The sequence below is a fragment of the Camellia sinensis genome, chromosome 13 (genome assembly GCF_055761805.1).
Source record: "Camellia sinensis isolate YWXY chromosome 13, ASM5576180v1, whole genome shotgun sequence".
NCBI lineage: Eukaryota > Viridiplantae > Streptophyta > Magnoliopsida > Ericales > Theaceae > Camellia > Camellia sinensis.
Genome location: NC_138973.1, coordinates 8268359 through 8283477, shown reverse-complemented (window position 1 = coordinate 8283477; position 15119 = coordinate 8268359). Strand labels below are relative to the sequence as shown.

Here is a 15119-nt window from a genome sequence, read left to right as displayed (position 1 = left end):
TTGGACATACTAAACAACTTTCCAAATAAAAAAATCTAATATTTAATTCTTAAATTTCAGCTTCTAATTTCAATTTTTATCAAACAAAACTATAGTTGCTGTTAAATTTTGGGAAAAAATACATAACCAAAGCCTTGACTAAATTTAGAGCTTACAATTTTTTACATAATAAACAACTTTCCAAATTAAAAAATAAATAAGTAAAAAATCAAGTTTAAACATTAAATTTTGAATTTCAGATTTTAATCTTCAATTTTATAAAAGACAACTATAATTTAAATTTGAGGAAGAATCACCAAAACTTTGCAATTTTTATTAAGTTTTCTTCAACTTAATCACACATCTTTTACAAACTAAGCACCTAACTTTGCAAATATTCTACACAAACCCAAAATCAAACCCAAAACTTATAGAAAATATAAATCTTTCCCCCCCAAAAACAAGTCACAAGTGAGTAACCCCTAACTAGGGTTAGGAGGGTTCATTTGATTGTTGCTCTTTTCACATCATCCACTGCCGCCAACTATACCGTTACCACCGTTACAAATATTATCACCTTGCCAAGTCCAAACAATGTCTTTCAAGGCAGGTCTAACGTCCTCTTCACAGAACTTAGCATATTCAAGTGTATCTCCGGCGGACTTTGAGAATTTCACCACCGCCACCTCCGGCGCCACCTCAAACACCTCCGCCGTCACCGCCAGCCTTCCTTTTCTCCCCTCCGTGGCCCCCTGCATCCTCAGCTTGAAATCCTTCACCTGCGCCACCTTATAGCTTAGCCCTTTCCCCGCCGCCTCTATCTTCTCCATGATCGCCGAAGCAGAGCACCTCGACGTGAACATCGACCCAACTCTCCTCTTGTTCTCGAACAAGCTCGATAGATCAAACCCAGATGACATCGATGAAATGAACTCGAAGGCGTTGAAAAAAGCAGGGGACGAGGCCGATTTCTTCATCTGGGTCAATTCTTGTTCATCAAATTCTTCTGATTTTTCAATCAAATCTTGTCGAATTGAAAACGAATGTGCTCTTGTGAATCCTTTGTTGAACCAAGGAACTCGCATTATACCTGGGATTGTGATTCGGCGATCTGGGTCGGCCATTAGGAGCTTCGAAATTAACCTCCGAGCTTCAGAGGAAATCCATGGCGGAAATTCAAACTCTGCTTTGAAAACCTTTCTATACATGTTCATGAGGTTCTCATCTTGAAATGGCAAAAAACCAGAAAGAAGAACATATAGAATCACACCACAAGACCATAGATCAGCTTTAGCACCATCGTAACCCTTCTTCCTCAGCACCTCCGGAGCGACATACGCCGGAGTTCCACACTGGGTATGAAGAAGGCCATCGTTTCGAAGCTGTTCCGGCAAAGCAGAGAGCCCAAAATCGGAGACTTTGAGACCACCATTTTCATCAAGAAGGAGGTTTTCAGGCTTGAGATCGCGGTGGTAGACACCGCGGCTATGGCAGAAATCGACTGCGGAGATCAGCTGCTGGAAGTACGTTCTGGCGAGGTCTTCCCGGAGCTTTCCTCGGGCTACCTTGGCGAAGAGTTCGCCGCCTTTGACATATTCCATGACACAGAAAATCTTGGTTTTAGTTGCCATAACCTCTTTCAGTTCGACAATATTCGGGTGTCGCACCAGTCTCATCACCGCGATTTCTCTCTGGATCTGCTCCATCATTCCTTCTTTCTTCACCTGATCTTTGTTTATCACTTTGATCGCCACGCTCTCTCCGGACTCCAATTGTTTTCCGTAGTAAACCTTCGCAAACGTGCCTTTTCCCAGTAATCTCCCCATTTCGTACTTCCCAAACAGAGTATGCGTATGCCTCTCTTCCATGGTTGATTTTGATTTCTCAAGGTATTTAATCGATTGATGTTTTTTTGAAAGATGGGTAACTAAAAACAGATGTTTTGGTGACTACCCATTTCGAATCTATGCATAGAAGTGACTATTTCAGTAAGAATTTTGATGGGCTCTATTTTTGGGGGATGAACAGGGTAAGGGAATCCACGAGAGTATTGAGGATATACTGATTTTTAATTGTGAACCCATGGGCAAGTGGGGGCTTTGCTGTGGGTTGGATTGGAATTCGGATGAATCTGGGAGCGGCTAAAAGGGATAGTGGAGGAGAGAGAAATAAAGAATGAAAGGAGGGTGTGGTGTAGCCATTGGAGCACCTGGTTTTCTTTTCCCGGAATTGTGGGAGGATGGTACCTTGAAGAGAGAGGCAAGAGAGCACATAGAATCAATTAAATATATTCACAATAGGATGTGTCAAGGAAATAGCCCCCAGTGTGTAACAAATACACACCTATCTTCCTGAATAGAATAGAATAGAATAAAATAAAATAAAAAATAAAAAAAAGTTATAAATCTCAAACATTTTTCTTTACCTTAAATAATTTGTCAAAAAAATAAGAGAGATTACAAATCAAGACAACACACGTTGTTGTAATCCTATGAATAGAACATGGGTGGTTATTGGATAGCAACATTCTTACATGGCTGGATTTTCAATCTCTTTTGCATCTCTCGCACGGTATTTTGATTGATTTTGACTTACAACTGAATTTTATTAGGGTTTGTTTGGAAAGTGGTTGGTTTTTTAATTTTTTGACTATTTTAGTTTTGATTAAAAAGTCTTGTTTTGGAAGGATTTTTTAGTTTTTTTGACTTTTTATGAGAGAAAGAATGTAATGATTGTAGATTAGATGTAATGTTTTGTCTTATCGAATTAAAAAGTCTATTTTATTTTTTTGTAACTATCTTAGCCAAAAAATCCCAAACCTCAACTTTCCAAATGAGCTCTTAGTATCTTGATGGTAGATTTCTTCCTATGTGTTAGATTAAATTTAACTGACAACCAGCTATTCCGAAATTAGAACCCACAGATGCAATGACGACACTACAAAACATCTTTTTCTAATTAAAAAAAAAAAAGAATTTTCTTCACATGGTGCAGTAAAAATTAAAAAAAATAAAAAGTGTAATTGCACTCTAGTTTAAAGAAAAAAAATTATATATTTATGAAGAAGTTTATAATATTAATTATTAATTAATTTTTTTTTGGCAGTTTGATATATATATATATATATATATGTGTGTGTGTGTGGGTGTGTGTGTGTAATATTATAGACCCACATTTAAGATTCCTAAATACACTCATAATGATGTGACAAGAAAATAAAACCTTACATAATTGAATATCTAATAAATCAAAAATTAATATTTATCATTTCACATCATTATGGATGAAATTATAGGTTTTATTAGTGGTCTCAAACATTTTCTTATGTGAATTATCTCATTTTTATTTGAAAATAATTACATAGTTCCCTTGTGACTTGTAGATTAAAATATACTGTTAAAGCCATTAACAAGAAATACTATTGTATATAAGTAACATAAATGTGTGAATTATAGATATTTTCATTATTTGTTTGGGAGGTAAAATACATTTTAATCCCTATGTTTTATTCTATTTACAATTTATCCCTTTAAAATTTGAAAATAAATATATAATCTCTTCTATCTGGCACGTACTTCACACTTACGATTATATTGAACAAAATATTTAACGATTCACTTCAATTCTTAAACCACAAAATGATTATATAATTTCCAAATGAAATAGTGATAATCTACGCATAAATAAAAGTACAAGGTGAAGTGAATTTTGTCCGAAAAGTTGTTTTCTAACAAATGAGAAAGAAGACCTAACTACATAGAGAAGGGCCATGTGAAACTATTCTATGGAGCCAACGTCCTAAACATCACCCTAATAATAGTGAGGTCACGTAAACATCACCTTAATAATAGGAACATCACGTTTGTTTGGTAGATTAAGGTAGGAGAGATAATTAGTGAGAAGATTATTAATATAAAGATTATTAGTAAAAAAATTAAGTAAAATTATATTTATTTTGATGATAAATTTTAATGTGGAGATTGTTAAATTATTTTTATATAAAATAAAAAAATATTTTTATATAAACAAATCGAAAACAAATATTAAAAAAATTCAAAAATAACAAGTTAAAAAAACTTATTGTTTATTTTACCATATTTTAATGAAATTAATATATGAAATTTTATAAATACCCTTATTATAATTTTGTGTAATTTTATATATTCTTATGTATTTTAAGTGTTTGTATAAAAATTATTACAAATAATAATATTATAATTTAATTTTATAATATAATATATAATACTATTATAATAAGCGAAACATTCAGTGAATGGTACACGCCATGGGTTGTTTTGGGAAGTTGGTAAAAAGCTGGCTTTTGGCTTTTTATCAAGTTTTTTGGCTTTTTTGGAAGTGATTTGGGAAGTTGGTAAAAAGCTGGCTTTTTACTTTTTAGTTTAATATTTATTTATGGTGTCAAATCAAACTAAAATGACCAAAATACCCTTACCTAACATAAGAGAGTTATTTTTTTATTTATTTTTCATAGGCCCTAATTTGTAATTTTAGGGCTGCGTTTTTAGCACTTGCCAAATGACTTTTTTGGCTTTTTTGGCAGCCACGTTTTTGGACATTTTGTCCAAAAACGTGGCTTTTTACCATGTTCCCAAAATGGCACCATATATATATATACTAGTGTATGCCCGTGCCTAAGGGCACGGTGTAAATAATATTTTGTTTGAATAATTTTCATTTATCATTCTCTCTTAAGCTAGGAACATTGAGAATCAAGTATACCTCAAATTTTGTTTTCCTATGACATACAAAAAATGAATAGATAACATACATTTTAGCAAGAGGATCCCCTTTATTATAAACACAATTTCAAAATAAGAAAAACAACAAAATGGTGTTCTCCCTTTGGAGCACACCATGCTAATACAAAAATGGTATTCTTGATCAAAATCTAAATAACAAACACCTCCAAATGTCTACATCTCAAACCGAACCAAATCGATATAAGTTTACACAACATCAACCTGTCTTTAAATAATCTTTAACTTTATACAACGTCAATCATTTTCAAAGTTTGTCAACGATGAAACCAAAAATAGTGTAAATTCTGCCATCGAGATTGCCACTCTTTCAACACTCATCAATCAAAGAAGTGCACGTTTAGTTTACACAACAATAAATACAAAATCATGAAAGGGATAAGAAAAACTTAAGCTTAAAAAAATGTAGACCTGTAAAAAAAGAATCAATATTGCCATTCGCTTCTAGTCTTCATCCACCTGTAAAATACAGAAAAAAGTCAATATAATAATTAAAAGAGACTACCCAATTCAAAATAAACACATGCATGGTCACACTAATGAAAGGTTTTTTTATAGACACCGAATTCAAACTAAACACAAACATTGTTGCAAAATAATAATTGGTTACCCAATAAAAACACTATGAACAAACACAACACATAAAAATTAATGACTGATAAAAACATTAATTTACACAAATCAATCAATATTTTCTTTGGGTTTTATTTTTTTTCAATTCTTTCTTTTTGGAACTTCCTTTAGTTGATCACATAAGTTCAGAGGGAAAATTTAAGAAAGAATTTAATAAAATAAAATTCAGAAAGCAAACTCTTCGCTGGGTAATTTAACAACAAACTCTAACTTAATTCCCCCATCATTTACAAATCAACACAGCCTAAAAAACCCCATTTATTTTGTCCAAAAGCCCAAAGTCATTTATTATATCAGTTTAGTCCCATCAGTTTTGTGTATGTAACCACCCTCCATCACCATCTTTAATCTTCACCTACACCCATTCAGATTTATTTTGCTTCCAACCTTAAATACATTTTGAATATTTGTTAAGCAATACATGACCATAAGTAAAACTCAAAACTCAAATAAAATAACTTCCCCCAGCCTTAATGCAAATCAAGAAACAAACATATAAGATTTATAATATTCACTAAAATGATCATTCTATTTAATCAAAAACAGAACCAGCCAAGTGATATTATATTTTGGTAACCACCATTAAGAAATCATTATACTATTTACCTCAATCTATCAAACATCTAGATTATCATAACAGAAAAAGGCATAAACAAACAACCATTGTCTATTTAATAAAAAACAGAACCGGCCAAGTGATATTATACTTTGGTAACCACCATTAAGAAATCATTATGTGCCTTTAATAAAAAAAAATGTAACTAAAAAAAAAATTACAACAGGAACCATTGCCATACTGTAAAATGATCATTCTATTTAATCAAAAATAAAACCAGCCAAGTGATGTTATATTTGGGTAACCACCATTAAGAAATCATTATACTATTTATCCCAATCTATCAATCATCTAGATTATCATACCAGAAAATGGCATAAGCAAACAACCATTGTCTATTTAATCAAAATGGAACTAGCCAAATGATATTCTATCTAAGTCATTTTTTGTCTAAAATAACCTGTTTGAATATCAAGCCAACAATTCTGAAGGGGAGAGGCAGAAATCAACACAACAATTCTGAATCGGGAAAAAGACAGAAACAATTAGCAATCTTATCAGAACAGAAAATGGCATAGGCAAACAACCATTGTCTATTTAATCAAAAACAGAATCAGCCAAGTGATATTTTATTTTGGTAACCACCACTAAGAAATCATTAGTAAGAAATACAAAACCTAACTTAGAAAGCAGATCATTAGATTCATCCTTACCCTATACAATTCACGATCAAAATCGAAATTCAAGTGAAGACCTCTATTTGAGAACATATTCAAAGCATGAGAACTGTGAAAATCGAATTGAAAAATACGTGAAGATGCAAATCCAACCTATCAAACATCTAGATTACCTGAAAAGCACTTGCTTTATTAATCACTTCAATAATTAATTAGTAGTATTGATATGAAACATTAATAAGTCACTATATCAAGATACAAAGTAACAACAAATTGTACTTGAAAAATCAAATGAAACCAAATGACACTAACTAATGTACTTGAAAAAACCAAATGACACTAACTAATGTACTTGAAAAAAGCAAATGACACTAACTAATGTACTTGAAAAAAAAAAAAGAAAAAAAGTGAACCAACTAATTTTTTTTTAGGGGGGGAATATAAAAATCAACAACTAATTTTTTTTTAGGGAGGGGGGGGGGAATATAAAAATCAACAACTAACATAAACAATCTATTTCGGTGGCACCCAAATATTGTTCATTTCATGGGTGATATTACTCAGCCCCCAAACTTGTCCATAATAACAGAATATCTATCTACTATTTTATATTGTTTCTTTTAATTCCCTTAGCATCAATATGGGAATTAGATATTATTGCAAAGTCTGTTTATATAGGCTTTTTGCATAAAGCTGGTGCAAGAGAAGTATTGGATGAGAGGCTTGTATTATTTCTTTTAATTCCCTTAGCATCAATATGGGAAAAAGATATTATTGCAGAGGCATGGCTTATGACATGGTATGCATTTGAATGTTGTTGTAACATACATGCTTGCTTACACATGTAACGTATGGTGTTTTTCCTCTCCTATGCACATCTTCATGTCGCATCAAAATGATGGAGGCATTCACCGTTGTTTAATTCTTTTTCTTTTCATTGTCTTAATTGACAGAATAGCAGTTTAATTGTGAATAGTAGTTTAATTTTTTTTCTTTTCACATTTTTTGGGCTTAATTATTCTATAGGCAAAAAGAATGAATTATCTAGAGACTTTAAAATGGAAATGGCTTAGTGAACTTGTTTGGCACGCAAACACAATAAATAAAGGAATAAATAAACTCAATAACCATACTTGATCACTTGCTTCTCTAAAGTATTTGTTTAACCAATTTTACTTGATCACTTGCTTCTCTAAAGTGTTTGAGACAACTATATGGGGGTTAGTGGACAAAGCTGTAGTGGTGCATTGGCAGTGAAAAGAGTAGTGAGTTCTACATGGATAACAGAATGCTTTAGGCATGGAACAAACATGCATTATGGTCCTAAAATTTTCCATAAACTACAAACTCCCTCAAGATGCATTATGGTTCAATTTTATTTATTTATTTATTTTCAAAGAGTAGGAAGTGAATTCACAAGAAGAAAAAATATTCCTAAATGAAGACATGGAACTCAATACACCAATTTATAGAAAATACAACTAAGCACTTCAACTAAATTCAGAAAACACCAACTTTATCAGCACTTCAACTAAGCCCTCAAAAAACCATACACATACAAAAACTCATACTTGAAAGAAGTCAGCGAACCCTATACCAACACTTCAAACAGCAAAATATTAAATTGAACAAAGAAAATCAGCGAACTTGATACCAAACTCAAACATGCGAACTAAATTACTCAATTACTCAAAGAGAGAAAAAGAGAAATCAAATTACCTTTGAACAGCGGTACAGCGATGATGTGGTTGTGGCAGGAACAAAGAAATCTAGGAAAGGAGAGCCAAATTTCACAACAAAATCTTAAAATTGAGCAAAGACATGAACAAATGTCAGCGATCTTGATACCAAATTCAATAGTTTCCTAAATGAAGACATGAAACTCAATACACCAAATAAACTCCAAATTCAGAATCCAAATTCATAAAATTTATAGAAACAGAGCATTTCAACTAAGTCCTCAACTTCATAGTAAAACAATCCAATTCCAAAATAGCAAAATAGCAAAATAGCAAAATCATGAAATTGAACAGCGGTACCAAATTTGAACAGCAAAATCATGAAACTCGACGGTTATGAAATTACCTTTGAACAGCGGTACAGCTATGACGTAGTTGTGGCTGGACTAAAGAAATTTGGGAAAGGAAGGCCAAATTTCACAGCAAAATCATGAAATTGAACAAAGACATGAACAAAAAAAAATCATACACATACAAATGCCAGCGATCTTGATACCAAACTTGACGGTTTCCTAAATGAAGACATGAAACTAAAATACACCAAATAAACTCCAAATTCAGAATTCAAATTCAGAAAATTTATACAAACAGAGCACTTCAACTAAGCCCTCAACTTCATAGTAAAATAGCAAAATCATGAAATTGAACAGCTGTACCAAATTCAAACAACAAAATCATGAAACTCGACAGTTTCCTCAATACACAAAATAAACTCCAAAACAGAACCCTTAAACAACAAAACATTTTCGTTTTATTAACAAACTTTATGACTCTAAAGTATAAACTTCATATCAACACAAAAAATAAAAATAAAAGCATCCTTGCTAAGCAAGTCAAGAAAAAAAAAATTATAAACACAAAATAAAACACACAAACCAAAGGAAGTGAAAAGAGATAAGTGATATACTTGCAACAATATCATATAAGAAACGCTTCTCTTTTGAACTCTAAAACAGAAGAGGATAAACAACAAGAAAATAAGAAGAGGAATTAAAGTTGGAGTAAAAGCATAGAAAAGAGTTTAGAGGCGAAATGAAATATTTTATAGTAATAAACACCAGAAAATCCTTGAACTGTCTACACTTACTTTTGAAGGAGCATTTTCAAAGCAAACAATTATCATTTCCTGTTGAAAATCACGCATATATCTTAGCATAGAAGAAAAAATATTTAAAAAAAAAAAATAGAGGAAAAAATTTCAAGTAGTCACTAAAATTTGTCTAATGATTATGCTACTAATAAACTTATGTATTATTTTTAGTTATGCTCAAAACTAATCAATGCAAGATTTTTCAAAAGCCAAGTAGAACTCAAATGCCAAAAGCTGTTATTATCATCTTCAGAGACATTTCCTCATGAGACCTACAAAAGGTTTTATCAAATTAATAACCAAAATCAAGCATTGAAATCTTCCCCTAATAATCAATTTAACAATCTACTTCACAAAAAAGCATTGAAATCATCCCCTGATAAGGTAACCACTGCATGATGTATGAAAATATAACGGCTTTATCGAAGCTATTATACTATTTCAAAAGAGGCAAAGAAACTTTATGATATACAAATTCAGAAAACCACTGCATCCAGGTAACCACTGCATGATATACAAATTCAGATAAAAATAAACTTTATTATGGAAAAAGAGGCAAAGAAACACAAAAAGCCATACCTGGGAGATGATGATAGGACCACCTTGAGACTCAAACAACTTCTCATCCTTCATCATTTGGACAATTTTTAAGATTAATCTTGAGATAGAGATAGAGAGAGAGAGAGAGAGAGAGAGAGAGAGAGAGAGAGAGAGAGACCTTCAAAGATTGCTGATGCCTGGAACATACTTCAACCAAACAGGAAAACCCCTAAAAACAAAAAAGCAAAATAAAATCAAACATTAAAAAAAAAACTTGAATCGCAAAAATCCATTCTCAAAAACTCATCAAATATATATAGATTAAAACTTTAAAATACACAGGAATGGCCCTAATCACCATAACATAGCGAAATATGGTAGGCGTTGGCTAGGACATCCACAGGAATGGCCCTTAAGGCCACCCATTCGAACCCAAAGTTCTCTGGCTTGTTTCACCACCACAAAGTTCTGCGACACCATCACCATCTACCCCTCCCGGTTCCTCTCGTTGAACACAGACTGTCCACGGTGGTCCACGATCTACATATGGGCTTCACCCCTTCCACTTGTAGTGTGGTGCCATGATAGCATCTTGCTCAAATTTTCAACTTCATTTTCAGCAACTTCATCAGTTTTAATAAGTTATAAGAAACCCACATTTTTATACTTTAAAAAAAAAGAAAAAAAAAGAGTGCATTACTAGAAGAAGAAGATCATATATCAATGCTTTCTGAACCAACTTTATGAATCGAACCAAGTTATACTAAAACTCACAACAAATGAAGAGAGAGAGAGAGGGCAAAGTGAGCAAAATGCAAGTAAAAAACAGAGTGCAGGAATAAAGCCCTAAAGTGATGAAGGGGGATGAGGGAGCGGGAGATGAAGGGATTAAGGTTATGGTTGGGAGAGAGGGAGGAGGACAGGAATAAAGGGTTCGGGTTTGGGTCTCTAGCGAGGGAGAGGTGGCCGGTGGTCGTCGGTGTCGCGACGGCGGTGGTCATCGCAAGAGAAGAGAGAGTAATGTATGAAAGAAATAGGAGGAAGAGAGAAAAGTTTTGAGGAGAGAGAGAGATGTATCTGTGAAGGACAGATGAGAAGAGAGGGAAGGGGGGGAGGCAAACATGGGTAGGTGGGAAGGCAACAACGATGCTTTTAGGGAGAGAAGTCTTTGGGCGGGAGATATATTGATCTGAACCATTGATATAAACATGGGATTAATCTCAGCCATCAAATCAAAATGTATCTCTCATACATTTTGATATATTTTCAAAAACCATTCTCCCTTATTATATAGATATATTATAAAATAAATAAAAAGGAAGCTTGTCTCATTGTCTCCGCACCGAGGCCATGTTTGTTTCGTAATTTGAGTGGTTGGATTGGATTATTATGAATGTGGGGTCCTACTTATAGTATGTTTAGTAGTGAAATGTGAGAGTGGAACCCCTCAGTAAGGTGATTATCTTAGTTAAATTTTGGATGCGATTATAAAAATAGTAAACAGATTAAGTTTATTTTATATAAAAATTTTATTTATTTATTTATTTTCACCAAGTGCATTGGTTTGTTTTTTAATGTTTTTTTTATAAAAAAATTTAATATAAAAATAATTTATTTATTTAGCGATCCCGGTTTCGATCATTCTTTCATATTTTGCCATTTCGACTGAGCAGTTCGGATTCGAAGTTGCTTGAGCGCACATGCGGAAAACAGGAGAGGGCTTGTTTGGCTACTGTAATAAATGTAGGTGCGGGAGTGCAAGTGCGGGAGTGTAAGTGCGGTGGTAGGTGAGTCCGAAATTTTAGTCTTTTCTTCTCTTTAGGCTGATTGTATCTCACTCTTGTTAGGTTTTTGTCTCTCTAAAAACCATTTCCTCTCCCTTCTCTCTACATTTCTCTACGCCAACTTAGATCAAAACCTTGATTTCTCAAGATCCATTAGAGTTCTGCCATAGTTTCTTGATCAAAATTAGTTAACTTCTCAAGGGCTTCGTTGTGTGCAGTGAAGATCGAGTTTCGACACTGTAACCAGCCCGCGGGGGACCTCGCTACAGCTCGGACTCGATTTGTAGTCACGGTTCTAAGTCTAAACCAAAGAGTCCAAATCCGACAAATCGTTTTGAGAAAACAGATTTTGGAAAGAAGTGCCAAACATGGACTGCTTTGCTAGATACAGAGTCGCCACCTAAATATTTTATTTTGGGAAATTTAGGAAACCCTGACTCGTTGCCTAAGGCCACGTGTCCGTCATCACCAAAGTTGCCTCGGCTCGGGAACTTGGGTACGATTGGGGAAGGTCACTTCGTGAGCACCCCCGCTCGCCCGGTCAGAGACCGGCCTCTACTAACCATGATATCTATTTTTGAAAGCATTTGTATGTTCTTATTCCGGTTATTAGCCTAGGTTACTATGTGATGCGCACAGCATACAAGTATAGACTGAATCGCCTGAATTGGAACAAAACATTTCATGTTTGTTTGTTTGAAAATGGTTTGATGGTGCTACCCGCAGGTAGGCTTAAAACATTTGATGATTTATTCCAATTTAAGTAACCCAACCTTCACCCACAGGCATTTAGGCAGTTATATCACATAAGCATATTGCCTCATGGTAAGCATGCTATTCATGGCAGTCACTCACACGCATGCAAGGATGCTAAAGCATAAAACTTACCGAGTACTCCAAGCCAAAACAGAAATTTCATTAGAAATCATGCATGATCCTAAGTATACAGAAATGTCTAATGCAACACATGCAAGAATGCAACTATAGCGGGCTCGGCTATTCTAAGATGGTATATGGAATGCTACAACTATCATGTATTCAATTTGGAATTGAAAAATACAATGCAGTTAGTATGATGCGCCGAGCCCGGTGCATGTAAAACAGATGAATGAATGCAAACATACTATCATACTGTATGCTAATTGAAATATGCCCTAATCTAACCATCGTAAGCTGGTAAATGAAAGGGAAGAAAGACGTGGGGTTGGAAGACATACATCACACACACGCACACTTATTACAATTATGCCCTCGCACAGAGGGTCCGAATAAATATACAGTCCTGAATAAAAGAATATTATAGTCCAAATAAATATTACAGTCCAAATAATATACAAATTCCTAATTAATTAATGAATCAACTAAGAAAATAAATAAAACTGTAAAGGTGGCGTGCAAGCCAGGGACTGCCTTGCTTTTGATGAATGATGCATGTCTGGGCTGCCTTGCGCGGAAATCCACCGGGATGCCCCAATTAGCCTCTGTTTAGCAGTTATTCTTGGAATGCGTGCCGAGCTCCGAAAAGTTGTTGATTCTTCATTTTGCTGCAACAGAGAGCAGGAAATGGGCATAGCAATGTATTTTCACAAATATATGCATACCTCGATCCTCGTGCCACCAATCACGCATACCGAGGCATGATGGCCGAGGAGCGGAAATGCACAATTCAATATAGAATGAATGCACATGAAAACATAGCTAAAACCTAACTCCATCATGGATAATCCGGAGTGTCGGTGACTGGGGAATTGAGACGCGTTCCGTCACTCGGAGTACGAAACGCACCTCGTTTCCCGTGCCCGGGCTAACTCCTATTCCGAACACGATGCAATATGCATGACATGCATGAAATGCAACTAAGATACAATCCTAACATGCACAATGTTATGAAATGACATGCCTCGAAATACGTGCACACAGGCACGCAAACTGAGAAAATGACAGAATGCGATCTAAGATACAACCTAGTATGCACTATGCTGTAAAAATGAGATGCCTCGAAATGCGTGCACACGGGCACGCAAACCGAGGCAATGGCATATGCAATGCAATGGCATAGAAATGGCATATAGAATGCAACATGGACTTATACTAACATGAGAGAGCCTCAGCTACACTCACATAAGAGGCCGGTGGATGAAAATGAAGTGCCTCGAAATGCGTGCACACGGGCACGCAAACCGAGGTAATGGCATACGCAATGCAATATGGCTAAAATGGCATGGAAAATGCAACATGGACTTATACTAATATGAGAGAGCCTCAGCCACACTCACATAAGAGGCCGGTGGATGAAAATGAAGTGCCTCGAAACGCGTGCACACGGGCACGCAAATCGAGGCAATGGCATATGCAATGCAATGGCATGGGAATGACATGCAAACATGTTAATGGATTTTCAGCAATGAAATGTGGGGGAAAACAGCCCCGAAATGAGGCGAAAACACACCCGATGCATGGAATCTCTCCCGAAATGTAAAATTAAGCACATAGAATGAACTATAGCTATACAAAGCATGCATAATTGGTACATGGAATGAAAAGACATGAGCAAGAAAGCCTCAAAATAAGCATTTTTCCAGTACAAATCATGGCCAAACAGCAAGCAAGGATAGGGCAACAATGGCATGCAAAAATGGCCCTAAACATGAGGTTATGAAGCAACTCACAGCTGCTGACCCCAAACAGGTTAGGGCCCTTCAACAACATTGAAGAGGGGCCCAAAATAAGCCACTTTACAGAACTGTAAAAACCCTAAAAACAAACATAGATATGGCTAAGCTCTTATGCAAGAAAATGGGCCAAAAGGTGGCCAAAGAGGCAAGTGGTATATGCAATGCCAAAACTGAAAAATTCCCTTCTACAACATTGAAGAGGGACCAAAAATAAGAATATTTACAGAACTGTAAAAATCCAAAAACAGAATAAAAACATGCTAGAAATGCAATGCAAAATGAGGCTCAAAAAGAGGCTATAACATGAAGTATACAAAATATTCCACAAATGGTCAAAGACCCTTAATGAAACATGTTAAGAAGGTCAAAATAATACTATTTCTAGGCCTGTAAAAAGACCAAAAACAGAAGCATGATAGGCTGCCAAAGCATGCAAGAAAATGGCATTCAAGGAGGATATTGAAGCAAGTGCAATATGGAGGGCTCCAACAGGGTCGAGCCCTTAATGAAACAAGAAAATGAGCTCAAAAAAATGGCCTTTTCAGTTTTGGTCGGAGCTCAAATCAATAAGCATGTATGGCTAAGGAAAGATACCAAAATAAGCTCAAAAAAGGAAGAACACTACTTACCCTTGAAGGCTTGACTTTGGTTGCCTCTTGGCTTGAGTT

At 34.8% G+C, this 15119-nt stretch overlaps 1 protein-coding gene across 1 annotated transcript; it reads right to left on the bottom strand.

The window, feature by feature from the left end:
* Positions 1–280: 280 nt before the first annotated feature.
* On the bottom strand, positions 281–2655 carry LOC114283164 (CBL-interacting serine/threonine-protein kinase 5). The gene has a single exon (XM_028225993.2). The coding sequence runs from the start codon at positions 1845–1847 to the stop codon at positions 507–509; it is 1341 nt and encodes a 446-aa protein (XP_028081794.1). The 5' UTR covers positions 1848–2655; the 3' UTR covers positions 281–506.
* Between the last annotated feature and the right edge of the window lie 12464 nt (positions 2656–15119).

What these genes read in the sequence shown, in the direction of transcription:
- LOC114283164 (XM_028225993.2), bottom strand. Translation starts at nt 1,847, where the DNA reads ATGGAAGAGAGGCATACGCATACTCTGTTTGGGAAGTACGAAATGGGG.